This window comes from Zootermopsis nevadensis, unplaced genomic scaffold (genome assembly GCF_977971745.1).
Source record: "Zootermopsis nevadensis isolate Lab colony 2312 unplaced genomic scaffold, Znev_1.0 Znev_ptg000028l, whole genome shotgun sequence".
Lineage (NCBI taxonomy): Eukaryota > Metazoa > Arthropoda > Insecta > Blattodea > Termopsidae > Zootermopsis > Zootermopsis nevadensis.
In genome coordinates this window covers 15379186-15406763 of record NW_028259160.1, presented here as the reverse complement: position 1 = coordinate 15406763, position 27578 = coordinate 15379186, and the positions used below count along the sequence as shown (strand labels likewise).

The following is a 27578-nucleotide window of genomic DNA, read 5'->3' as shown; positions in this document are numbered from 1 at the left end:
CCAGGGTTATGTTAAGATAAATTAACAAGAAGAAAGAAACATTGGTAACGCTGATAGGATTCCAAAATTACTTTATTATTCAGTTCATGAAAGAATCGCTCATATTTGACCCTTTGTTCTTCCTGTTTTAATCCAGTAAAGTAAAGTAAAGTTTGTCCCACTATACGCCATGTAGGCGTTTGGGGTGAGTGGAGGTATAGCTCCTCTCTTCCTTGACCTCGGCACTAGATGGGGGTGAGTTGTCAGCATCACGCCCCGGCCGGCTTTACCCCCGGGAAAGGACCCCGGTACCCATTGTAGAGGAGGCTGGGTGGGCCCCAGAGCCGGTCTGGACGTAGAGGCTAGAGGAAAAATCCTCTGCCCCCGTCGGGGATCGAACCACGGCCGTCCAGCCCGTAGCTAGTCACTATACTGACTGAGCTATCCAGTTCAGAATTTTTAACCTGCTCTCAGAGGAAGAGGTGTCACGGTTTAAAACCACATCCGGGACCAGTAACGTGTCACGTCACATATAAAACAGAAACATACTCATGACTGGGGCTCAAGAAGGAAACGTCTCTGGTGTCTCGGTTTATGTATCTTTTATTCATATGAACTATCATACCAAATTCCAAAGTCCTAAAGTGCACATACACACTCTTTTACACCATAACAAGTAATAAAGCTTTTTTGGCTTGGCACACAGCTTCAAATGCTGTACCGCGATCAACTTGTCTCCTTCTTCCTACTTTTCTTCTGTTGATTACTAGGCTCAATTAAACCAGCTATATCCAACACTTGTCTGGCAGCATTACCGATATGTCGAAACCTGTCGGGGCCCAGATGAACGCCGCCATACCAACGTGTCACGACCACCATAATATCCTGTAAGTGCAGAATCTGAAACAAATTCACTTGTTATACAATTACTCCATCACAAGATATCACGATATATACTTTCACATTATAACAACTTTATCCTTAAGAATCTATTCTAATTGTGTCCTTATATATTCTTCATTTTTAGCTTTTACACTCGGAATGTGAGTCTTGGACATTTGGTGGGATTCTTTGGGCAGGGGATCAGCCTTTTGTGAAACCTCTACCTATTTCCATCCATTCCCTGAACAGGATTCGAACCCATGATCGCACCATGCAGCCAGTTTGATCAGTCCTATAATTTTCCTGAGCATCCTGACTCCTATCGTAAATATACCTGTAGCAAATGAAGCAGGCGGCTTCCACCTTGTGCCTCTCCATCATCATTACAGTCTTGTATGCAACATTTTGTGTCTTCCTTACAGATGCGATATGCATACATGTTGTGTGTAGCATGTGCTATCTTCTTGTTCTGATAGAGTTCCTCCAGCACCTGCCTACACACAGTACCACCAGCAACTGTTAATTTCGTTTAAAAAGTTCTTTAAACATCTTTTCCTGCCAGAGGGAAATGTCATAACTGGCATATATGGAATGAATATATAAAGCAATGTAATTTTTTTAATATATATAACTTTAAATATGCTTACGAAACTTCTTCAGTATTTCTGACAATTGCAGTATGTCCTTGAAACACACTTTTTCTGTCAGTGATGACAGTGCCATGAATAATGGTTGGCCTAACAATGTGCTGACCCACAGAACACGCAGACATCACTTCATTACAACCTCCTCCTCTTTCATCTTCATCTTCTTCTTCAGGAGCCTCTGAGGCCTGCATATTGCAGAGAAGTTCTCGTACCTTCTCTATCCATTGGAAAATTACTGTTTCCCCAATGTTCTCTCTGAAAAATAATTTTTCTAAAACTTCATACTGTAAGAAATATAAAAAAAATTCAATGTTCCTACACTTAGAAGAAATGCATAAGTTAAAAGAATCGTATATTTGATAAAAAAACTTTATTACTCGAGATAAGTTCAGATTGTGTATAAAAACAAATTATTCTTACAAATAAATTTGATCCAGCTCTGAAGAAATTTTTGTTTTCTCCTGTGCACCTAAAGTAGGTGCAGATAGCTGGTACTGCGGTGGACTTGCTGCAGGATAATCTGCTGGTAGTGTCACATACAGAACAGCAGTTTGGATGCCTTCTTCTATTTTTATGCTATAAGTACGGTCCACCTCATCTTCAGTTTTCCATTCTCTGCTATATATTGAACACAAGGCTTCAATCTCTTCTACCTGTAAGATGACAACCTTTAAGTTATGATAGTGTTCACTATTCTGATATTATTTCATGTTACCACAGTGTTTTGTTGGGTGGGAATGAATACTGTATTTCTGATATTTGAAATTTATAAGAGGGTTTACAGTGGTTGGATGTCAGACTTCTATTTTTGAGAACATACAGGATTTGATAAACAGGATGATTCCTGCCATCTACTGGGGCATCAGAAAGACTAATGGAAAGGCAGTAGTTCCATGTCACGGATGCATTAACTTATAGCAACCCGCTAAGAATGACGGCATGACACCATTTGACATATAGTGCATAATTTCCGCCACAAAATCTGTAGAACGATACCAGCCCTACATGCGAAATATGTGATAAAACCTGCACTAAGGCTGTGAAAGTATAACTATGTCCTTGACTACATACAGCAAAAAACACATTGTGCGCATTACCAATTTTTTTCAACGTCATCTTCACGTTTCTGTCGTTGACTTCGTATTGCTATGACTGATATACATTCACTAACCTGTCTTGATAAATTGTCAACCATTTTATAATTCCGTAGTAAAAGAAGTTATAAGAGAAACATATGCCACCTACTAACTGCCATAAAACATTGGTCACATAATAGCGTCAAACACACATTGATTTCTCTGGTAGACTGGTTATCTATGATCTCCACTACAGTATGGCGGGAAGGGCTAAAGAAGCAATAATACCTGAAGTTCGTAACCTAATAATCCAGTTAACAAAATTTCATGTAAGTAATTGTTACATAGCTTGCCACCTTCGGTTTGTGATTGTTTAATATTGTATCATAAGTGGTAGACTTGTAAATGTCCAACCTACACTCTATTTCAGAACTTGTTTATGTATTTAATATTACATTTAATAGTATATATAAAGTTCCTGCATTCAGCTTATACGTATGTGGCCCTGTGTCGTAATATTTTACACCATTCACGTTTAAAGATGCGGTAGGAGTTATGGATTTTGAAATTTGAAGTAAGTTACAGATCGTACAGGTTATGTTCAAATGTTTGGAAGCCACTGATTTATTTTGGAACGTTCCTTTACCTTCCATACATATTTTTCTGTAAATCGTATTTTATAGGAGCAACCCTGCAAGCCAAAAATTTTGTGAAGTGTGATCACCCTGCTTTTCAATGCATTTGGTACATCAGCCAACAAATGTCCAGATTTCTTCAGTATTAAATGCCATTCTTGCACATTTTCCCATGACTCCTTATTATTTAAGATGCACTTTCACTAGTGCTGATTCTTTGGTTGTCTTGGATGCACCGATTGATCTGCTTCCTAACCTAAACATGTTTCAATTAGTAGCCACACAAAACATCTAACCTCAACAACACACATCTGCCATCCTTTAAACTATTCCATAACCTATACACTTATCACAATACTGTAGTCAAACTACCATAAATTTTACTAGTTTTCACATCCCCCGAATATAAAATCAGATCACAGTTTTTTTTCTTGTGCATTCTGTTAGTGGATCAGCCACGTGTCGCATTATCATCACTGCTGAAAAAAGAATAAAAATTAACTAGGTACAAATGCAGAAAGGTTTGTTTTGTTTGTATTCATATTATCAAGATCACTTTTAATGTACGAGGGTCGCTCATTAAGTAATGCCCCACATTTTTTTCCTCAGAACATATTTATTCAAGATGGCTCAAATTTAGTGACAATATAAATCAATGTTTCCTTTACACATACTATTTTTCCACATAGTCCCCATCAACTTGTACGGTTTTACGCCAGCGTGGAACAAGTGCGTGCATGCCTTGCCGGTACCAGCTCTTGTCCTGTGCACGTAGCCATGTCCTCACTGCTTGAATCACGCTCTCGTCATCTTCAAATCTTGTTCCGCGGATAGCATCTTTAAGTGGCCCAAAGAGATGGAAGTCGGAGGGTGCCAGATCTGGACTGTAGGGTGGATGGGGTAGCACCGTCCAACCCAATTTGGTGATTTCTTCCCGGGTTCTCAGACTTGTGTGAGGGCGTGCATTGTCGTGCAGGAGCAAAATTTCTGCTGGATGCTTGTGAGGCCGAACTCGTCGAAAACGCTTCTTGAGGGTTTTCAGGGTCCTGATGTACGCGTCTGAATTGATGGTCGCACCTCTTGGCATCACATCCACAAGAATGACCCCATCACTGTCCCAAAAGACAGTCATCATGACTTTTCCGGCGGAGGGAGTTGTCTTGAATTTCTTCTTTCTCGGTGATTGAGGATGATGCCACTCCATTGACTGCCTTTTTGTCTCTGGCTCAAAGTGGTGTATCCAGGTTTCGTCACCTGTAATGATCCGGGACAGAAAGACCTCTCCCTCAGCATCAAAACGCTCCAACAATTCAGAAGAAATCGTTTTCCTTTGAATCCTGTGGTCTGCTGTGAGACTTCGTGGAACCCATCTTGCGCACACCTTCGAATATGCGAGAGCCCTTATAATTGCAATCACACTTCCATTGCTGACTGAAAGCTGTTGGGCCAATTGTCGAGTTGTGATGCGCCGATCCTCACGAATAATGGCATCCGCGCGGTTCAACATGTCTGGAGTGGTGGCTGTGGCAGGACACCCAGAGCGCGGCAGATCACGGAGCTCGGTTTCTTCACTTCCTGAAGCTTTAACTCTCTTAGCCCAGCGACCAACGGTGCACCTATTGACTGCACAGCTTCCATACACAGCACACAAACGTTTATGAATGTTCACCACCGTTTCTTTTTCAGCAACAAGGAATTCAATTACAGCTCGTTGCTTGTAACGAGAGTCGTTCACAGACGCCATTTTAACAGTTCACTACAGCTCCGCTATCGGTTGGAATCATTTGAAACTCCGTACACGAACGCGGGAAACATCAAATCTCAAGCATGTAAAAGTACACTTTTCTATCTTCATTATTGGCTGAGAAAAAAAATGTGGGGCATTACTTAATGAGCGACCCTCGTAATTGAAATTGCATTTTTTTATTGAACCTCTCTCATAGAAATTTAAGGATGTGCCCTACTGGGCTTTGATAATATGCTTGATATGAACATGGTACACATACTTGTATGTTTTAGCCTTGGTGTAAATATATTAAAAACTTATGGGACAAATTGTATGCAAAGTTCAGAAAATAAAGTGAAACAGTATTCTTATTGTCTGTGATTATAAAATGTATTTTGGAACCATGGAATGTGTAATATATATATGTAAAACATTTGTATGAATGGTTTTGTAAGATAATAAGTAAGTGGATTTTGTTAAATGGCTAGTAGGTTTAAGTCATTTCTGGAGCCCCATTGATCTGACATTTCTTTTTAACACTCATGGTTCTCTAAAGCAACTTCCATCACACGTTTAAACTGAATGAGTAACTATTTCCTGTAGGAAGGAGAAGAGAATTTTGATTTGTGTGAGAGATTCCTGCTCTCCAACCTGTGGCACCATCGCTTTCTCTCCGTGGATAGCCACGCTGTTCGTCGCTCAGTTGATGGTTTGGTTACAAAATTTGAGGTGCACGGTCACCTTGATATAGCACGGAAACTCAGGGAGCTTGTCACCACATTCTTAAGCCATGAAGTATTTTGTGATCATCCACAAGTGAGTTGTTTAACATTTCTGTGCTGATATTTGCAGTAGAAATATATTTGCTCCTGTATTTCATGTTAATTTCTAAATATAGTTTAAGAGAGTTGGCAGAAAGTGTCAAGAGATGTCAGAACAGGTTTTTTTGGCGTAGGTGTGTGCATACCATAAATGTGCATTTTATGTGAAAGTCTATCACATACGTTGCTTTCTCAGTTATTTTTTTAACTTCTATATTATCATGGTTTTAATTGAATGTACAATTTTTTTTGTACAGTATGACATACAGTGGTCACTGCTGTCTCTACTTCTTCATCTAGCAAACAGTCCAACATCTGCTACTCATCTCCTTCAAACAACTACAACAACTGCAGAAGTACATGATGATGAAGAAGAACAATTTGACTGGACTTCATATTTACGAGAAGGAGATGAAAAATTTGTTTGTGTTTATGATGATTCTTCAAGCGTAAGTATAATTATTATTTTCTTATAACTTCAGCGGAGTAACCGAGAAATAATACATCTGATCCACACTTAGGAGTACGTGGTTCCGATCTCAGTCAGACACCAGCCATGCCGACAAGTTCTGTTGTGGTTTTTATCATTTACTCCAGGAAGATGACAGACTGTCTGAATTATACCAAGCTATCTCTTTATGAAGGTCCCGCGCCGTAGCTGCGCAGTCTGAGGCATCATGCTTTGGACCGGCGATACAGAATGCACGCTGATTCGAGTCTCGGGGGAGAAGAAATTTTCTCATGAGATTTCGACCAGGGTATGGGACCGGTGCCAACCCAGCATTGTGAGGAAATTGGAGAGCTACAATGAGTAGCATAATCCGGTCAGGAAAGCTAGCAATGGCTGGGGGCTCGTCATGCTGACCACACATCACCCTATATCTGGTTGGATGATCGTTCACCTCTGCTTAGGCACGTGAACGTGAGGCCAGCAGCCAGCTAGTCGGCTTTGGCTCTCAGAGGGCTGTTACGCCACGGATTACGGATCTCTTATGAAGGCAGAATTATGGACAAATTTCTGAGACCAGGAGTGCTGGAGCATGACTAATTATGTACCACATCTCTGAACATGCATGGAACCTTCTGTCCATACCCTGCCCAAAAATGTTTTGATGCAGAGTTTAGGAAAGTAGTAATTTTAACTTATGTTATTTATATTGGGCTGGATATAAATTCTCATTTGTTACAGGCTTTGGTTTTTTGCACTTTGGAGATATTTTAACACGTTGCTTGTATTTTTTTTCTAGGAAGAATTCAGCAGTGACTTAGATGAACCGCAAGATGAAGGATCTGAAATGTTAGCAGCAGAAATCATTAATTCTGTTTCTTCTTTGAACTTAGAAGTTCAAAATACTTCGAAGGAGTATTTTATTCGTAATTTAAAGGATATTTATTCGGCAGAGAAGTGGATGGAAACTAGTATTATGCAACCATATTGGACTTCTGAAGGGATATATCATAATACATCAAGCAGATTTCCAGCAGCAAATTTGGCAAAGTTGTGGTTAGTTCATGAAAATGTGGTAGAGTTATGGTACAAAATTATTACCAAAATGTTGGTTAGTAAATAAATAATGTTGATATATATTCAATGATATTTTATAGTCCCATAGTGGCAGCATTATTAAATAAGAAGGTGTCTGTAGCTGTCAGAGTTTGCCAGAATGTGAAAGATGTGTTTGAAGTTAATAAAATTATTAACTGTAAAACTGAAATAGGAGTCTACAATTGAGGGGAAATGCCGGGGAAATTTTAAAGCAGCGTTTATGAGCATAAACCTAATTTGGAAAGGAAGTCTGCATTTTTATTTAAACACTTCAGTTATTTGTGGAGTATATAATGTTTCCTAGTAAGACATATTTACATTGGTAGAATATTAGAACTATTTATTACTGTTAATTATCTACAGATTTCTGCGACATATCTTAAGGGAAAAGGATTAGGTTTACAATTGAACCCAGCAATGGAGTCTTGCGGACGATGTAGTGAAAGTAGGATTTGAGGTTTTCGTGGTGGCGAATCTGAAGACGGCCGTCTTCGGTGTAGCGAACCTTTGGGCTCCATAAGTGATGGGGAATTTTTTTACGAACTGAGTAAAAATCAGCTTCTCATAATGGACTGCTCCATGGAGTTAGTTTAGTTTGCTATTCTATTTTCAGGGATGAACATTTGATTAAACAAGGGTATGATGAACCACAGACTACAATCTTGAGTGAATACAAAGTTTTGAGGGAGATTCTCTGGATGTTCTTTACACCAAGTACAAGTTATTTATTCACAGAAGAGGCTAAGAAGTTCACTGTAAATCCAAATATTACCATACCAAGTCTCACAAAGGTAATGTAGAATTAAAATTGTGAATTTTGAATGTACAGTGATATCAGATTACCAGGAAAGCAGTAATTTCATTTTACTTTAATGAAGATTTATATGCAAAGAGTCCTTGATGGATACAGAAACGTACATTTGACAACACTGCGTGCTGATGAGCTAAACAGGGATTTGGGTTTCTGTCCGCAGGGTACTTTTGCATCCTACGTGAGTCGTCTGTGCCCTTATTTCACAATGCTGCGAGAACTTCAGAGTTTTAGTGAAGATCTGAATTGCAGCAGAGAAATACCAAACTGTACAAAATTTCCTCCCAATACATACATAGCTTATTGGACTGTAGTCAAGGAATTTCTTGATGATTTTAATTCACTCATCATTCAGATTGAAACAAAAGTAAAGAAACGAGGTATGTGCTTTAAATTTAGTGTTTTAACACGAAGAAGAAATGATATTTTTTTTGCACCATATAATAGCCCATATTTTATTTTGACACTTTGTCGTTTACATTGAAGTTTGTCTGTCAAATCCACTCTTCCTCCTTATGGACCAATGAATGTACCACTGCTTTTTATTTTTATATGAGAGCTTTTATTTTTACGAAGGAAGAAGATTATAATTGCTGTGCTGTTGTTCTGATGTAAAAATTGTGCAGAAAGCGAGTCATTTACACAAATAAATATTGTGATTTGTTTGATATTATGTAGCATGAGGTATAATTCGTAAATCTCAGTACCATAAACAGGATGCTAAGAATTTGTTATCTTTATTCTCTTGAAGAGTGAAAGATAAGCCACGGAGATGCTGGAAAGAGGATTTTGATACCAGCGTAGGTATTACTTTTGATTGTAATTTCAGACAGAACCTACACACTACTGCAACTGACTAATGAACTAGAACCAAAGTTGTATGAGTTGAGGAGCGTGTACTGTGTTCACGCAAGAGCAGTGTATGATTGGAAAACATCACCTAATTGGCTGTCAGCCTCGTGGTATGCATCTTTAAATTTATAGTCTCTTAATTTGTTGACCTGTCATAATTATCGCATCAAGTCGCCTGAAAAACTGCTATAAGAATTTGTGAAATTTTGTTCCCTGCTTTGGATACGTCTTGATGCAATGACTTTGGCGCTGTGGTCGTAAATAATAGTCAGTGGTGAATGTTGTATGTTTAGAGCATAGTAATAATAAATAAGAATCTTATTATTTCGGTAAGATATTTTTCAGCGTGGATGCTTACATTAGTGTTATTGTAAAGCTAAACTATGTTCTTAACAGTCTTCTTTCAGTGTTGTATAGAGAACTGGTAGATTCATCAACTAGTAGGCAGGCTGCCATCTTGCTGAAGCTGTTCTTAAAGAGTTTTGAAGTTTATCTTGATATCATTGATGCATGGCTGACTCACGGACAACTGCAGGATTGTCGGGAGGAGTTTGTCATAACAAGGTAACTCGCATAATGAAACCTAACAGGATCGCAAGGGACACGAACATATTTCAGTATCAGACAGGTTTCTGTGGGCCTACTGGAGAAGTGGGGGCTGAGTTGGTATCATGGAGGTCGAATTACATGGGTGACGACATAGAGGGTTAAACTGTAACGGAATCTTAAACCATCCACCCTCCTGTTGTTTGCTGTAGTGGTAGTAGTTAATAAATGACTTACTGTGATCAGGGAGAAAATGTGTCGTGTTGAAGTTGTACTAGGAACTGCAGTTTGTGTGATTTTCAATGTAAGTCGCTCTCTGTTCATATGCACAAAATCGTACGACATCATTTTATAAATACTTTGCATTTGCAGGGATTCTGGTGAATTCCACGAACCTCAAGACGAAGAATTTGTAGTCCATCCTTATGAAACGATGCTGGTTAGTGCAGGTATTCAGCCACTGCCGGTCCTACAAGTGATTGTCGGCAAACTGCTTCATGCAGGCAAAAGTATGGATTTGTTGTTGAGGTTGGACAGGCTGTCTGTGTCACGAGGTGTGTGGCATGATTGTTACTTTTAGATGCTTGTATTAGCTGTTGAAAATTTTTAGTTGTTCTTAACAGATGTTGCAAATAATGTTGTGATCTGCCCAGAAGTCCCCCTTTTTTTTTCCTTCATACTCTTCTGCTTTCATACACACATAAAAGTTCATGGTTTGTACTCTTATCCGCATATTGAAGTGATGAAATAAAGTAGAAAGAGATGTGCAGGACTTTGGGAGACGTGAGAAATGCACGCACAATTTTAATCGTATAACCTGATAGGAGGATACCGCTTGGGAGACCTAGGCACAAATGGGAGGATAAGATTGAAAGGGTATTGAGGAAATGGGGTATGGGGATACAGACTGGATTTTACTAGATTGTGATAGGGCTAATGAGCAGGCTGTTGTAAAATTGTACCAAAGGTTCCATGACAGGCAAGGAATTTCTTGACTAGCTAAACAGCTGCCAGCTTGTGAGGAGGGACTCCGTTTCACAGGGTTAATTCTTTTAGAATTCATGTTTTACTTTGCAGGTTGTTTGTGTGAAGAATTTATTGAACATGTTGAGAAGGACTTATCCAAATTTGCATTAAGAGAAGACAGTCATTTAGATACGAAAGAAAATGCTGATAAGAAAATTATTTACGATTCTAACCGGAAGAATGAACGCAACGATTTCTTTACCGAGGTAAAGGAACATTTGGTACAAGCTGGAGATCCTTTCCTTGTGAAAGCTTTTGAAAATTATCTGCCCTTCAAGCAAAAGAACCAGAATGATGAACAGGGAGATAAAGGTGAAATTATAAGTGTTTCAAAGAAGAAAGAACAGCTATATACAAGGTAAGCACACCTCTTTCTTCCAGTATATTAACTTGACAACTTCATTCAGTCAGTCTTATACTTAGAAAGTATTTTATGCACAGTATAATTTTCAAAAGGTTTGTGGCACTTTGATTATTTATTACAGTACATTTACTGTACTTGACCGGTTGTCATGCTGACTTAGTTTTATTGATTTTATTTTTGAGAGTATTGTGGCTTTGTGATTTAATGATCCCAGCTCTGCCTGTATGAGATGTAGTAGGCCCCAGGTTGGGTGGAAAAATGTGCTATTTGTCATCTCTTCATTTGAACTCTGACCTGGAGACTTGAAGTTGCAAGTTTGTAGCAGTTAGACTAATTCCAGTGGACTAACAGTAGAAAGAATATTTAAGTTATTCATTTTCAGAAGAGAGCAAATGCGTACATTACTGGCAGGTGGGCATTGCTGATTGAAGGGATAAAGAAATTACAACTGTAGTATATTGGCAACCATTAAGATTGAACCTAGAATCCTGCTAACCTAACCTAACTTAAACTAAACTAACCTAACCTAACCACTAGACCAGTAATAAGATTCAAACTTAGTACTTCAAAACAAACTTTGACCACCAGTACATAGTAATTGGAGTTGATGAAAGATTCTTGAGCTACAAGCTGCCGCAAAAGCTTCACCTCATATAGTAATTGGTGTTGCAGAAATACATTACTTCATGTGAATGAAGAGGGTGCCTTGGTTAGTTTATTTTTGCCACTGTCTAAATATATTTATAGGAAGATAATAAGTTTTTGAAAACGTGCTCAGAGATATAATTATACCTAAAAATCCAATAAATATGATAACTTTTTCTTCATAATTTCTTTACTTATAAATTTCTAAGAACTTTTTATCATATGTTTCCACAGACTGATTCAACATCTTGAACATGAGATCTTGCCTGTTAAACATGTGATAGAAACTAACCTCTTGGGGCTTGTAGAAGAGAAGTGGAAAGCAGCGTGCTCTTTGATTAAGCCAATCTTTCAACGCGAATTTGATCTTTCAATACATTTCCGGATCATTAGGGGAATTTTTCTGATGGAGGCAGGTGACCTCATGCATCAATTTTACACTTCACTCTTTGAACAGGTAACATCTCTTGCTTTTCAATGTGAATTATGCGCTTTAGTTTATGTTAATGGTTGTAATAAGTATAAAGTGTTTATTAATAAAGCACAGAGATGAATATACCTGTAATTAATTACCTTTACAGTTACATATGTGTGAGGCCACTTCATTCTCACTGACTAATCTGTTGGAGAGCTGTGTGGATCAGCGGTACCCAGAGTTTAGCTCACGTTTCTTCATATCTGTGGATAACAACATACGTTATGCAACATCTGTCCAAGACGCAATAAATAGCATTAAACTTAGGTATACTGTAAGTATACCTCTGTGCTCTTAGTGAGATTAAGATTGTGAAGATTACTGTTCCATGGGATGCTGTGTCTTGTGTCTGTGGGGCATTGCCCTGATAATGAAGGTAGTAAGCACATCTGAAGTATCGGCCACTCTCAGAATGTGCAGCACGTCATCTTAGAAGACAGTTATTTTCTCTGACTTATTGATGTCTGATATTAATTAAATGAATAATGTGAGCAATGACTGTTGAGTACACCCATTACAGAAAAAAATTAAAAAAAATCATGAGTGTAGATTCTTAAATAGGTAAATGACTGATTGACTGACTAGGGTTGTAACAGGGGCATTGATTTTTTTTTTCTCACGACTGTCGTTCTGACTCTGAGACCCATCCCGTCCATTGAGTGCTGGATACCGTTTCCTAGGGAGTCAGATGTGAAGTTGACTACATATCATGAAATACTCTCAGGGATACAAGCCATGTCAGATGGCTGAACGGTGAACAAGCCATATCTTCTGCCAACATTTCAAGAACCATGTCTGTTCTCATCTTCAGAGTTTCTGGGTAACCAGTTCGTTATGGTTTGTTCAACGTTCAGCCACCTGATACAGCTTGTAGCCCGAGAGTGTTTCATCAACTTCGGTGGCCGTGAGGGCTTCACTTCATACATTTGACTATGCGTCTTCCTCTACTGCTGAGGTCAAGAAGCACGGATTTTTACATCCACTATATCTGTTTTTGGCATCGTGCTTGGGCACACGGGTTACTTTATCTTTAACGAATATCCCTGTTTGAATATTTGTTATGCTTGTTAATTATGCAACTATATCTGTGTTATGTGATTTTAATTTCTTGTGTCACAGGTACAGTGGCCTGTGTCTTTGATACTGAGTGAACATAACATGGAATACTATAATACTGTCTTTCAGTTCCTTCTGAAGATAAAGTGGGCCATCTGTTCCTTACAGAAACTCAGATTCTCAGGTACGTGCCGTTTCTAGTATCCCTGTTGAATTTAGAAATGCGTATCTGAATAATTATTAACAAGTACAGTTGTTCTGGATTCATCTGGCTCAGGTTAACGTCAAGTGGGAGGCTTCTGTAAAGACAGTAATGAACGTCCAGGTTCCATAAAATGTGGGGGAGTTTTTGATCGGCTACTGTTGACTTTACTGCACATAGATGGATTTTTTTTGATATGACACATGCACAGCTTTGCCCTTCATGTACACTATATCGACTCCATTGTAATTGCTTTTCTTATTGCTCTTGGTTCAGATTTGGAGCAGAGGGAGAATAAGTCCAAGCCATTGAACAGAAGGGCAAGGCACCGAATGCACAGACTGCAGTGTCTGCGATTTTGGCTGCTTTATTCAGTGAACAGTGTACACAGTTACCTCATGGGACAAGTGTTACATTTGCTGAGCTTGGAGCTGGAGCACAAAATTGAACAGGCACAGGATCTTGATGCTCTGATGAAAGGTAAACGCCTGCTTTAGTTAAAGCAGTTTTCTTGCTGCCTCCATCATCAGGGCGATGATGGAGACGGCAAATACCTCTGAAACGTCAGTAAACTTCTACCATGTTACATGGCGCTGCAACCCAGAAGACAGCCATCTTCGTAACCAAATCTTAATTCATGACGGAAGATGAACCACGGCAGTCAGTACATAAACTGCGGCAAAAAAATAATTTTTTTAAGTGTACAATAACTGAAAGGAAATATTGGTTATTGTTATGCCAATGCAATTTTTTATTTATTTTTTGTTCTTACCTTTGTTTATTGTTTGACGGAATTTTTCAGATTTCTGTGATTGCGTTTTGATTCCTTAATACCGCAGAGTTATACTGTGTTTGTTTCTTTTCCAGCTCACAGTGCGTACGTTCAGACAGTCTATACACATTGCTTACAGTCGGATGACTGTGACGTTATAAAAAATTCTGTTCTTCAGGTAAGGAGCATTTTATGTACGTAAATAACAATTTCTGAGAGCTAATACCAAAGCCCACCATTTGATATGATTATGAGCTACTCCTATCTGTATTCCATCTTCACAACCCATCTCCGTAAGGTCCAGCTTAATGTTATCCTTCCATCCCCTCAAGTCATCCAAATGTCGTCTTTCCAAGAAGTTTTCTGACCAAATTTTTGTATTTGTTTCTTTCATTTGCTCTGCTAGCCCAGCCCATCATAGCCTCCTGGATTTATGATTTTGCACGTCTTGATGTTAAATTGTTAACAGAAACAAACGCTTCAGGAGTCTTACTTTGCATATTGCGTGTACATATTTTACAGATGATTTGGGTCGCATTGAGATTGTGTGAAGTTTGGGAGGCTGGAGTAGTATTTGTTCCTGAAGGAAGGCTTAAAGAGCTGGAGGAATTGTACTCCAAATGTTACATATTTCTGGCTGTTGTCCTTAGCAACTGGGTTGAAAATGACACCACATCACACTGTGAGTATAACGTCGTTTTGTATCATCCTTGAAATCGGAAACCACGCAAGTACGATTTTTGTGACGGAATTAATGTTGAATGTTTTCTGCTGTGGGATTTATGACGACATAACTGCTTGTCGTTATTGTGTATTTCTCTTGTATATTTCCATAAGAGCACGTAGGACGTTAAACTAGAAGATTTATTTCTTTGTCTGACGTGCTCATGGTTGCAATGTGTACTAGTGGAAAGGATTCATAAAAGTGGATTACAATTCACAGAAAACTGAATTGTACACAGTCTCATTATAAGATTAATTGTATCACTTGTATCGTTAATCTGAGATCACCGCTCGTGTCGATTTCCTTTTCAGTGTCAGGTCTGTGTGCGGCCTTTGACATGGCACGACTTCCACAGCATTACCCTGCCGCCATCACTATTAACTAAAGTTGTAAACAATACTCCTGTTGTATTTTTATTGTTCTTATATCACTAATGTATATTAATTTATTGAAGTAGTGAAATAATTATATCGTCATAGTACAATAGAAGTAGCGCAGTTTCACTTGTTTAGCTGCTGGTACAATACATATTCCTTTTACCCAGAGCATCTCAGTTGTATTTTACAAAAGAAATTTAAATCTCCGTTTAAACTTTTGTTGTAAGATTTGAGGTTTTTACAGCGGTGAGTATGAAGATTTCTGTCTTCTGGGTTGTTGCGCTGTGTAGTCTGGTTGATGTTAACCAACGTTTCAGAGGTCATACTGCCACCATCATCAGGGCGATGAATATGCCAATAGGGTGGGTGGGGCTAGGTTTATAGGAGCTTATTCATTGCCCTAATGACGGAGGCAGTATGACCTCTGAAACATTGGTTAACATCGACCAGACTATACGGCGCAACATCCCAGAAGAGATAAATCTTTAAACTTATGTTTCTGGATACATATTGAGGAAATGTATTTTTTTTCAGGGCGTTTACCTTTCCCTGTTTCCTTAACAATACCTTGGAGGGACTGTAAGAGGTTTATATTTGGAGAACTGAGCTTGCAAAGTGAGCTCACTTTGAAAGCTTTCTGGATTGTCTCTTCCCCTTTCACATTTCCTGTCTGTGTTGACGGTATCAAGCTCTTGGTCTTCTGGCAGGTACCGGAGTGAATCCTTGTACAATCCTTCGTAGAAGTGGCTAAAAATTTAGTATTCTCTTAAATTTTTAGCCACGTCATCGGAATTATTTTATACCCCTTACGAACTTAATTTTAATATGAAAAATGCTGCAGTGCATCCGTTACTGTCCCTTTGCACTATTCATTTAAAAATAAAAACTGATGAGAGAGGTTTGTATTTATTTCTGCTTTATTTACTAATGTCAACCACTGGCATTATATTGCATCTATTGATCAATGAATAATGAATTGGAAAGGATGTGGAAGGAAGCAGTCATGGCATAGTTTTAGGTACTACTACTCCAGTAGTTGGAGAAACTGAGGAGAACCATGTAGAAGTTCAGGATAGTATTTGGGCTGAAATTTTGACCTGAGACCTCTCAAGTTCCTCATAGTTGTAAGAAACATTGCAGCTTCTGTTTGCTGTAAATGTGGAACACTATCGACACTGAACTCTATTTACTCTTAAATGAGCAACTGAGGAAAACAATTTACTCTATCTCCTTATGTTCTGGGAATTTGGAACATCGTCATAATTGATAATGAACTTAGCAGCTCATGCAGTGCAAGTTTTTATTGAATATTACGTAAATTCCGATTGCAAATACAGTAGCAGTATTTATCTTTGTTTACAACTACAGGGTGGGTGGGAAGTAAGTAGGCATTAAATAATCGCTTTGCATTGGAAATATAGAGGTTATAACCATTTCTCAGTGCTACTTATTTCCCACACACCTGTATAGAATTTGTATACAAAGCTTCTGTTACATAATTATATTTATGTAATTCACTTCGAGGGCAATTGAAGAGCGTACGGGATTGTAAAGAAGTCTCATTAACACAAGTTTTTGTAGAATCCCTCGGCAAAGGCGAGGGCATCTCGAAAATAACCACAGTCAGAAATATCTGAAGAAACTGACAGAGCAACATTTGTGCTGCATTCGTCAGGATTTGACCATTGACTTTTGAAAATGGTGCCAGTGACATCAGAGTCGGGATTTCCCACATGGTCTTGTCGAGGCTTTTATGGCAGGATGACGTCATCAGGATGGAGGATTCCTCGTATGATTGCATGGGCACCTGCTTGGCTCGGAATTGACCACCCAGTCACTTCTACAAACAGAAACGCACGTAAGATTTTGACTTTAAATATTCCGTCATTGTACAGTTTTAACCGAAATTGGAATATGTTGAAAAATTAAGTAAACCTTCCCAATGGCAAATGTAATGTAAATATTTTCTGTGGTTTTTGAATTGTCACGTGTAGAAAGACGGGGCAATGCAATAGGTTAATTTTTGGAACTTACCGGTTATGAAGGTGCCTAAAATTGTCACCGAATGTTTTCATTTGAAGTGGAATTGTGAGAGAAAGCTCTCGTAGTTGCTTGGTTCGATATTTTCTGTTTATTTTCATTTCCACCAATTTTGGAAACCTTTACTACCACAAGGTCGATGCCTGCTTTAGGACGTCATTGAACCACGATAAAAGACTTACGTTTTTTTGTACTCTAAGCTAGGGGTGGTGCCATTGTATCAAGAACCAATTTTAGAATTTCCTTCGGTCGAAAAATAGCTATTACTGCATTTAAGACGGAATATCAGAATTCAGTTTCTTTGATACTTCTAAATTAAATTGTTGATGTAGTGAATTGTGGACTTTTTTTTTAATAAATTTGAAAATATCGCACACAACAGTGTATGGTGATATATGTCCTTTCACGTCCGTGTTTTTTTTTTTTTTTGGTTATACATAGTAAGGGAAACCTGTTATCAGTGGTTTGTTTTGTAACAGGTAGAATTCGGAATCTAATCCAGTGGCAGTTTGCACGGAGTTCCTTGTGGGAAAAACCCAGGTGTTTGGAAACAACGCGACCTTTACGAAAAAACCCCCCCGATAAGAACGAGTTTAATCTTGTCCTTATTTATGGGAACTATTTGTTTAAAGTTGAAATAGCAGAATGAAAGGGTAAAACCTTGTTAAATGCAGTAGGCATACGGTCAGTGAACGTGTATCGGAATAATTTCCTAACAGGACAGCGACTAAAAGGTACATTCTCTTACTGGAGACACAAAAGCTACTTTAAGTTCTTTCTGTTATGGATTTTATTTAAATAAGCATATTTAACGACGTATAGCCGTAGTTAGTAGTATATACCGTAGAAGAGTTTGAAGACTTAAGCATATAGTTATGTACGACGTAACAATAATTGCATTCAGACGTGTATTTAACACTAGACAGAGATTCTTTATTACGTTTTGTTGTAATACAAATACTGCATAGCAGAATGAAAAACAAATATTATAATTCGGTAGTTAGCAAGTCGGGACCACCCTGACATAGGATGGTTCGTAAACCTAATTACAATAAAGAAGAAAGTGTCATCAACACAGTGATTAAAAAAACTATACACTGAGAAGTTGATGCAATATTTCCTATAGGGAAATTAGTAAATTTGATTAGAATTCAGAAACAGGCAAAGGCTTTAGAGGTTAAGAACTATTTACATTAAATAGCAGAATAAGAACTGTGCTGGTAAAGGCTGTGTATAAAAGAAGAAGAAATTAGATCGATCAGAACTACTAGGTCTTATATCATTATATCGTTTTCTTTGTAGGATTTTCATTTTTAAACAATATTTCTTAAAACATTCCCAAAAAGAGTCAAATTGCGGGAACTCCAATTCCGTCTTTGTAAATATACGTAATATCAATACACGTTGTTTTAATGGGGAATAGGGCTACTGAAAAACATCAAGATTAACGAAGATTGTAAATTTATTAAATTATATTGACTTACAGGCAACTATATTTTTATCTTGTACGTTTGGTGACAATTATAGGGCATTTCTGGACCAATTCTGCAAGTGACTGGGCGAAGAGATCTCTTAAGGATAAACACTGACGATCATAAAGGCTTAGCTGATTTTCCATTGTTTAAATGTCTCTCTTTTTTATTTTGATGTCATTGTTTACTGTTATTATTACAGGATGTTTGTTACAATTGTTCTGACCTGTCTGGTCCTCTGTCTTCTATATAATGTTATTAAAATCAGGCCCAAGAATTTTCCACCAGGTGAGTGCTTATAACTGTTTAACTCCTTATAACTGAGTCCTTGAGAAAACTTTGAAGCTTTTATTTGTGTAATATTACAATTAATGTTATGTGTTTTAATTTTTTAAAATTGTATGCCATTGTATTAAATAATTACTGAAAGAATTCGAGGGGGTTATTGGAAATTATATTATAGGAACATAACAGAAATGAAGATAGATTTTGTTTAAACATGAAAAATATAAATTTCTGTTTCGTTAAAATATAGGTTACTTGAACTGGAATTTTTAATTGGATCAGATGTTTGATTAATTAAAGGTATTGAATGCTCATTGATGTGAGTCATTGGAATCTGTTCTAGGTCCACCGTGCTTACCTGTAGTGGGTTGTGTTCCATTCTTGCCCTCACAATACCTTCATCTGAAAATGGAATTGTGGTTGAAGAAATATGGTTCTGTGGTAGGTCTCATGCTAGGCTCCCAACCGGCTGTGCTGATCTGTGGGCCCAATGAGGTTCTGGAAGTTTTGCGGAGGGAAGAATTCCAAGGAAGACCGGAGAAAGCGAACTTTAGGCAAGAGAACTTTAACAGAAAGCTTGGTAAGTTCTGATTTGCGATTTATGTAATTCCTTTCTCGCAGTTTCCTCCACGGTGCTGCGTGCTCTGTGCATCTAATTCCTTCTGATTTAATCATAATGTTACATTATGAAAATGAGTTTCTAGTTGCGTGTCAACATTTTTAGGTACCGAGTTTATTGAGAAGTTGTCAAAGAAGTATAAGTCTGGTTACTTTTTAACTTTTCTGTGTCAGTTGACTGCGCTTGAGGGTCGAAACTTCTTGTGTTTACCCGCCCAAAGGTAACATGGTGAATGGTTTGATGTCTGTATCACTGTTAATATTTTTATTAAAGGTGTTTTCTTCAGTGATGGTCCATTTTGGGTAGAACAAAGACGTTTCACTCTGCGTCACTTGAGAGATCTTGGATTTGGTAAGAGTATTATGGAAACTTTAATTTCTGAAGAAATTGAAGATGTTATAAAGGAGCTAAGGCAATGCAAAGTATTACAGGTGAGTAATTGGTACAGCAACTACTTAACTGTCTATTTAGAACATTTTTATAATTAAAGTAAAACTCTGATGTAATGAAGAAAATCCATGGGTACCAATAAGTCGCATTGTGCAGAGTAAAAAGTTACAGAAATAACAAATTACGCAGGAAAAGTAGTAAGTGATGGAGAATGTAAAATAAAGTAATAAGATTAAAATTTATAATTTAAAAAAGATGGTTCCCTAAATTCACAAAGATTTGTTAGGTGATCATGTCAACTGGGTGTGAAAGAATATTTAAATAAGATTTATTTTTATATGTTTAAGGTGTCAAGATTTTTTGGGCTATCAACAGTGAATGTAATCTGGGCCCTGGTGGCAGGAACGAGATATTCACGAGGCGACGCTCGCCTCCAAGACCTTCTTCATGCCTTGACTCGCCTTTTTCGTTCAGGCTCTCAGACTGGAGGAATCGTAAACGCTGTCCCCATTCTCAAGATAATTGCTCCTCAAGTAACAGGACACCAAGAAACTCTGGATCATGTTACGAATCTCAAATTTTTCTTCAGAGTGAGTTACATTTGTATAATCATGTCATCATTTAATGTTTAGATCTGGGAGGAATGGCACCAGATGGCATCATCATAGTACGGTTCACATCCGTTAGTCATTTAAGAAAATCCAGTCATTCATTTTGTTGCAGATTCCTTTATATAAATACTTTTATACACGTACTAGTGCCTGTGGCAAGTGGGTGAGTGTATTTGTAGAGCAGTTACGGACAGACCGTCTCCATCTTTTTGTTGAATATGATGCAGGAAAGGGCCCTTTCTCCTCGAGTGGCCACTGCATGTCTGTTTGGTACTGAGGTTAAGAGTACGTGAAGAAATACCTCTTATTTTCCCATGATGCATGTTGTGAAGCGTTGGGATAACTTTACCTTTTATCTTACCCCCAGGTCACGTAAACTTTTGAGTTATTAATAACATGTTAAATTTCTGGCTCTTAGACAGTTCTCACTTTATAAAATCATTTTCAGAACATTATCAGAGAACATGACAAGACCTTCAAAGAAAATGATCTCAGAGACTTCATTGACGTCTACTTGAAAGAGATGAAGCATCAGAGTGACAATGAGAACTCCACTTTCTCGGGTAAGAAGCGGATAATCTTTATCATCATCTTCATTAAGTTTAGGAAGAAACGACACCATACAGGACGTACAGAGAAAGAAGTTTGACTTTACATTAAGAGGGATACATAAAAGTTCTTCTTTTATGTTGCCACGTATTATATAACAAATAAAATGAAGGAGAGGTTAGATTATAACTCTATAATATTTGTTAAACTAATATGATTTATATGTTTTTGTTTGATCTCATGGAATCCTAAATCTTTTTTCGGTAACGATGCTAGACGGCAAAATATTCTATTTGTTTCACGTTTAGAGCGATGGGAAAGGAACATGGGAGAAAGGCGGGAGGAGATAAAGGAAAGAAATTGATAACAAGAAAGAAGAACTGGTATAAGAGACAGAGATTCAAAATAGATCATTCCCTATTGGATTTTGATGGGCATTTCCATTAGAAGTAAAATAGGAGGGGCAGGAGGGGGTAGGAGGTAAGGAGACATATAGGTACTGGCCGAACTGTAAAAGAAGTGACATTGAGTACTACAAGAAAAGAAAAATCTGTTCACTTTACATGTAGTATCCTCTTTATACAAGTCGTGTGCTGCTGTTTGTAGAAGATGGCCTGATTATCACGTGCTTTGACTTATTTGCGGCTGGCGCTGAGTCTGTGAGCAACACTCTTAGCTTCACGTTGCTCTACACTGTCTTACACCCAGAGGTTCAGGGGACGGTGCAGCGTCTGCTGGACGACGTGGTTGGAAAAGACAGGCGTCCGTGTCTAGCTGACAGACCACGGTGAGCGTAAATGAAAGAGCGAGCGATGAATGGTGTAGTTCAGAAACCAATGAGTGTTACAGAGAAGTTCTCTCTGGTTGCTCAATTAATTTACAGATTCTAAAATGAGATCTGTTTCAGCCACTCTTTTTTTTAATGTTTTTTTTAGGGAAAAATCATGTCAGAGGTCTTGTAACATAATTAATCATAATTTGTTTGTATATGGTTGGTTGTTTTTAAATGTTGTTAGCGTGAAATACCAAACTGAGCCTGTACTTCTTGGATTACTTGTTTCCACTCTCATTTCAGACTTGAAGATGATCGTGTGGATGTGAAATGTTTTATATTTTTCAGACTGCAATATGTAGAGGCTGTCTTGGCAGAAGTAATGCGTATCAATACCGTAGCTGCAGTTGCACCAGCACATCGTGTCACTCAAGATACTACTCTGAACGGCTACAGCATCCCTAAGGTAGGTTTCTTCACTGCGATGTCAGTGATCATATCCAGGCACGTGGACGAAACTAGCTGACGTCCATGTCCAAAGCAGTGTTCTGGCTCACTGAGTCTCATCTTTAATTCTGTTGACCAAGTAATTGCGCTCGTGTTGCGTGGTGTCATGTTCTAGGATACAACAGTTATTGCGAGTCTGTGGTGTATCTTGCGCGACAAAGAACACTGGGGTGATCCTGAAGTGTTCAGACCTGAACGCTTCCTAGATGAGAATGATAACTTCGTAAAGGACGAGTGGATGATTCCGTTTGGCATTGGAAGACGTACCTGTTTGGGAGAATTGATGGCAAGAAATATCCTTTTTATTTTCTACACAACTTTGCTTCAGGAATTCTCCTTCAGTTTACCTGTTGGAGACCCTGAACCTTCCACGTTGTGTCTTTCAGGGATTACGTCTGCACCTCAACCCTTCAGGGTGAAGATCACGAGACGATCTTAGGTTATGCTGGGTTTTGGCTTAGAGGCTTTACGAGTTTGGCAAGTTTTCCTACAAGGTTAGGCCTGTAACATCTTTAGTTACTTTGTCATTAATTTTAACATTAATTATGAGTTATACTGACACATACAAAAAATGAATTGTAATGTTCTTGTCGTAAATGGATTCCCGTTTCTTCATTCTGGTGACTGAGTACAAACAACTTGCTGTGAAACATAACCGATAGTTTCGGCTTATCATTAGACCATTTCCCTGTCTTATTGAATTTTGGTGTTGTTTCTGCTGCACAGCCTATGCAGTGATGAATATATTTGAACGCTGGAGAAAATTACACAGCGTAATTTTTATAGGATGATTGAAGTAAAAAGAATGAAAAAATTAAAGCACAATATTGGGAAATAACATTAAGAGAAGAAATCGCCAGGGAGTCATAGTTCATACGAGATGATAATATTAAAATGGAACTTGGAAGAATAGGGTGTGGGATTTGAGTGACTCGGTAAGGCGGGCCCTTTTGAATATGGTCATGCACTTGCGTTGCCGTAGAAGCAAGGTATTTCTTTACCAACCGATTTGAAACGTTTAATAAATGTCACGAATCTGCTATAAACTCTGCCCACCGCCATTCCAACCTTCCCGTCCTACTCCTGTTTTTTATCGCCGATATATTGCAAGTCATGGAGGCGTGTGGATTGGAAGAAATCCGTCAGACTCGACAGCCCAGTGGGTTGATGCTGGTTCTTATCTTCGTCGATGTCCCGTTGTCCTCATTGGGTAGGACACGCTGTGCGGTCGGCATTGATACCAGCTCGGAGGCCATGTCAGAGACAAGAGAAAAAGATTACAAAATGCTGTACTGAAATTGGGGAGAGTGACCCTGAAAAAGAGCGTAAATAAATACGTAGAACTGATAAATATTGCCGACGTTTCGGAAGAGGGACGAGGGATTGTTGTAATACGCAATAAGATAAGGAAATGTCAAACAACACTTGTTATTAACTTAAGTATTTTGTTGGTATTCCTGATTTTGGTTCGTTTTAAGGGCTACTTTACTTCTGTATCTACATGGACTATTACGTAAGCTTATATAAGTCTTTGCTGAGGCCTTTGACAGATTTATATTAAACTTTATATAGGACTACAATATTTCTATTAGAGTATTATTATAAGTCCTACACAAGTTTCATTTAACTTAAATTATTTTAAGGCCTGACTTACTTATGGGATTAAATCTTTCGGCTTATATAAGTATATAACTGAGAAAAACACCTTTTGTATAAATTATATGTATTCACAGTTGCACACACAACTTATTAAACCTTTTCTCAAAACTCATTGATATTAGAAATTTTTTTTCGTAACATTAAATATTATGTGCGAGCCTCTAAACGCGAAATACTCTCGTACTACTACCAAGTAAAATAATTCTTGCAACTGAAGATAGGCAACACGCACGCTGTTAACCAGGCATAGTTAAATGAACTTCTTCAAATTGAGCAATAGCTGCTGTTTACCTCGAGATGGTTTCTGATAATGGACAGCTAAGCAACAATCCGATGATGTGATGCGCCATTGTGGCGTGTTTGGGCGTTCAACTACGTCTGGGGGTCGGAGACATCGGAGTGGTTTAACGATCTACAGCAGTGCATCGTTCGCTTGGAACTGACTGTATACATCTTGATTCAGAACAATCAATAAATCAGCGGTTCGATTTGTCACACTATTTATTTCGAGTAGAGATAGATTATCGATTTACCTCAAATACAGTATTTTATCGAAATTTCTTCAGAAGTTTCGAAGATGAAATATTCTGAGACAATCTTTGTTATGTGTCTCAGCATTCACTTACTCAGATTTGTGCAAAGGACGTACAATGACAAGGTATTATACAGCTAAAGGTTGATACTCGCATAACCTCAACAAGCTTCTGTAGGTTCAAGGGATTTAAAGCAAATTGAGAATTTCAGCATCTGGAGTTGCGCCAAGACATTTGAGAGAACAAAGGAAAAACATGGCCTAAGTGTATGTACCAATTCTATAGTAACATTTGTATCGGTCTGTGTATCACTACTTGATGATAATAATGGCCGAAGTGTCGAAACTTGCAGTGGGTTTTTCTTAATGCATTAATATATTTACACGTTGTGGTGACAGTTATTTGATTCATATAGATTAAACTTGCTCAGGATACGCTCCAATGGCTGGTAATTTTAATATTTCAGTGACTCTGCTCCATGAGGTTAATTAGCTGATGTTAATGGAATTGAAAGTTCTTAACAATAATTGTTGTTTTACTGTAACTTATATAACATTTGTATTGTGACATTTATAATGATTTATATTAGTAGAATAGGCAGTACACATCCATAAAAAGAAGATTTATTTAATTTAAAAATAGTTCTGAAAGGGTTTATAAGAATGTTTAATTATTACTAGTTGTTCATTTAGTTGCGTCTCAGGCCACAGAATTTTAAGAAGTTTGTGAAATTGGTAATGTGTCAAATGTTCCATCTAGTTTCAAATACAGAAACTATATTGCAATCGATTCTTTTCGATTGCCGTACTTTTAGAACGCACTCCGAAACACGAGTGCTGTCCAAGCTGAAGTGAGATCTTGGTGTTGTTTGTATTTTATGTGGGAGTGATGGCATTTCGAAGGATGAATTAGTTTGGATAAAAAGTACCCACGTAAAGAATTTCTAGATAATATAAACGTGTTTGAGGTTTCAGTTATTAATTCACTTTTGAGTCTGTTGTAAAGTAACTATAAAACGTGTGTCTACATTGGATTTGCAATCCAAGTGGTGGTATTATAAACATTAACAACGTAAGTTCCAGAACAGTCGATCTTGATACTCAGTTATTTGTTATATTAATGTGTTATTGGATATAAGTTTGCAACGTGCAGTGTAATAAAAGTTTTAATACTTGTGAACAGTCAATGTGCAGGTTAAGTTTGCCTTAAAATGTGCAAGTGTCTATACCAAAGAGAAGTTGTTGATATGGACTCGAAGTTTCCAGGTGTGTCCAGCAAATCTGCATCAAGACATCGCAGCTTGTGATAGACGTTGGGGACGTCGGTGAGTACAAATATATTTTCATTACCAAAGGATAAAAACTTAAACCTATTCCCAACAGCAGGTGTTTTAAGCTCTTACTTTCAGGTTCGTATATTAGGGGGCGTGGGTTCGAATTTCGCTGAAGTCATGGATGTGTGTTTACGTCTTTCTGTGTTGTGCTATTCTGTGTTGATAAGAGACTTCGTCACTCGTCCATCGAGTCGTACCAACTGTCTAAATAGACTAGTAAACCTCGCATGTGTGGTGAAGCCAAGGTCCTTTAAGAAATGTAGAGAGAGACAGAGAGAATTTTTTTCATTTATACCGACAAAGTTTCGTGTGAGGCTTAAGTGAAAAGTAGATATTTTGATATGTTTCCTTTTTGTTAACATTTCAATGAAATCTGCCATCTGGCTGTTGATGCATACTAATAAAGTACACATCGACCAAACTTATTTTGCATACATATAAGTTGTTTTGTTGAAGCTGAAATGTTTACATCTTCCAGTTTAACTGTAAACAACTGAGGAATAACATTTCATAATGACAACCAGTCAAATGTACATACAGACATCTTTATTACATTCCATGGATCCATGAGATAGTTAGATGTCGAAGTAGCTTCTTAGTGGGTTTCTAGGTTTTCTTTATTATGTAATACAGACGTGGACAGCCTGCGATCTTCGCAAAGGTCTGTATGTAGTCCGGTAGTCTGCCTCCATCACCAGGGAGATGACTCATTGCCCTGACGATGGAGGCAGCAAGGACCTCCGAAACGTTGGTAAATTTCTGCCAGAAGACAGCCATTTCAGATTGTGATAAGAAGTTGGAATATCTGACCTCTTAGATTTTTCTATGACGCTTGAAGCATATGCGTGCGTGCATGTGAGCTCTCGACACGCCCTGCTGTGTTGCGACAGTAGTGTCATAATCATTAAACTGATTGGTCTCTCTCGGACACGAAAAGGCGATTCCTTAAAGGCAGATTCATAATGGAAATAATGTGTTGGACATTACTCACCCATCGCCTGATGTATTAACACGCATGATGTTTCGGGACTTGGCTGTACTCCCAGTCACTTGAAGACGAGAGTAAAATCAACTCCCGAAACGTCGAATCTTATACTTCAGACAATGGCCAGTGTCCAACACAGTATTCTTATAATGAGCGTCGGTATTCCAGACTCGCATTATGCTTGATTCAAGGTCTTTGTTAGTTAAGTCGTTGATGGTTGCGTAGCTGGTCAGTAATGTCCTGATTTCATGAAAACTGTAGTTTCGTCAAATTCTGCCGTCGAGACATATATTTTGCCAGTTGAATCCAGTCCTAATTCTTACATTCTGTGTTTATATATATATATATATATATATATATATACCAAAAATCTATTTTAATATTATTCTCTCATTCACGACCGATATGTCTCGCATATCTTCCCTTGCTGTGTCCCGAAAGTAATTTGCATTTGGACATCCCAGTGGGTAAAAACAAGATAGTTCCAAATTTTGTTTGTGATTATTATTAACACACTTTGCACTGCCTGTGGCTTGTAGAGGCCTCATGTTAACTGGAAGTATTGACAAACTCCTTATTTGGTCGAAATTGTGCGGTGTTAACACAAGTGAACGCATAATGGCGAGGTGTGTGCACCCGTCTCTCCCCATATTTCATGTTC

General features: G+C 38.0%; 3 protein-coding genes across 5 annotated transcripts; 2 read left to right on the top strand and 1 right to left on the bottom strand.

Annotated features, from left to right (window-relative positions):
- Window positions 1–564: 564 nt before the first annotated feature.
- Window positions 565–2817, bottom strand: LOC110826600 (protein IMPACT). Its single transcript, XM_022057393.1, has 5 exons — window positions 2680–2817; window positions 1929–2161; window positions 1509–1763; window positions 1196–1355; window positions 565–879 (listed from the first exon to the last, which is right to left on the bottom strand). Exons 1-5 carry the CDS (start codon window positions 2701–2703, stop codon window positions 706–708), a joined length of 846 nt encoding a protein of 281 aa, XP_021913085.1. The 5' UTR covers window positions 2704–2817; the 3' UTR covers window positions 565–705.
- Grip128 (gamma-tubulin complex component 5) lies at window positions 2787–15274 on the top strand. The gene is made up of 17 exons (XM_022057383.1): window positions 2787–2913; window positions 5549–5761; window positions 6024–6215; window positions 7014–7270; window positions 7926–8103; window positions 8287–8503; window positions 8953–9085; window positions 9372–9539; window positions 9894–10075; window positions 10599–10905; window positions 11791–12013; window positions 12138–12305; window positions 13151–13271; window positions 13566–13769; window positions 14157–14239; window positions 14584–14743; window positions 15097–15274. The coding sequence occupies exons 1-17, from the start codon at window positions 2842–2844 to the stop codon at window positions 15168–15170; spliced, it is 2952 nt and encodes a 983-aa protein (XP_021913075.1). The 5' UTR covers window positions 2787–2841; the 3' UTR covers window positions 15171–15274.
- Window positions 15275–16894: 1620 nt separating this feature from the next.
- Window positions 16895–24178, top strand: LOC110826700 (methyl farnesoate epoxidase). 3 transcript variants are annotated; one of them, XM_022057573.2, is made up of 9 exons: window positions 16895–17020; window positions 18877–18962; window positions 19303–19539; window positions 19852–20009; window positions 20316–20558; window positions 21028–21142; window positions 21735–21915; window positions 22249–22366; window positions 22523–24178. In XM_022057573.2, exons 2-9 carry the CDS (start codon window positions 18878–18880, stop codon window positions 22844–22846), a joined length of 1461 nt encoding a protein of 486 aa, XP_021913265.1. In that variant the 5' UTR covers window positions 16895–17020; window position 18877; the 3' UTR covers window positions 22847–24178. The 3 variants fall into 3 exon arrangements, with proteins under 3 accessions (XP_021913265.1, XP_021913264.1, XP_021913263.1); XM_022057572.2 differs by lacking the exon at window positions 16895–17020 and adding an exon at window positions 17696–17936; XM_022057571.2 differs by lacking the exon at window positions 16895–17020 and adding an exon at window positions 17948–18079.
- Window positions 24179–27578: the final 3400 nt, after the last annotated feature.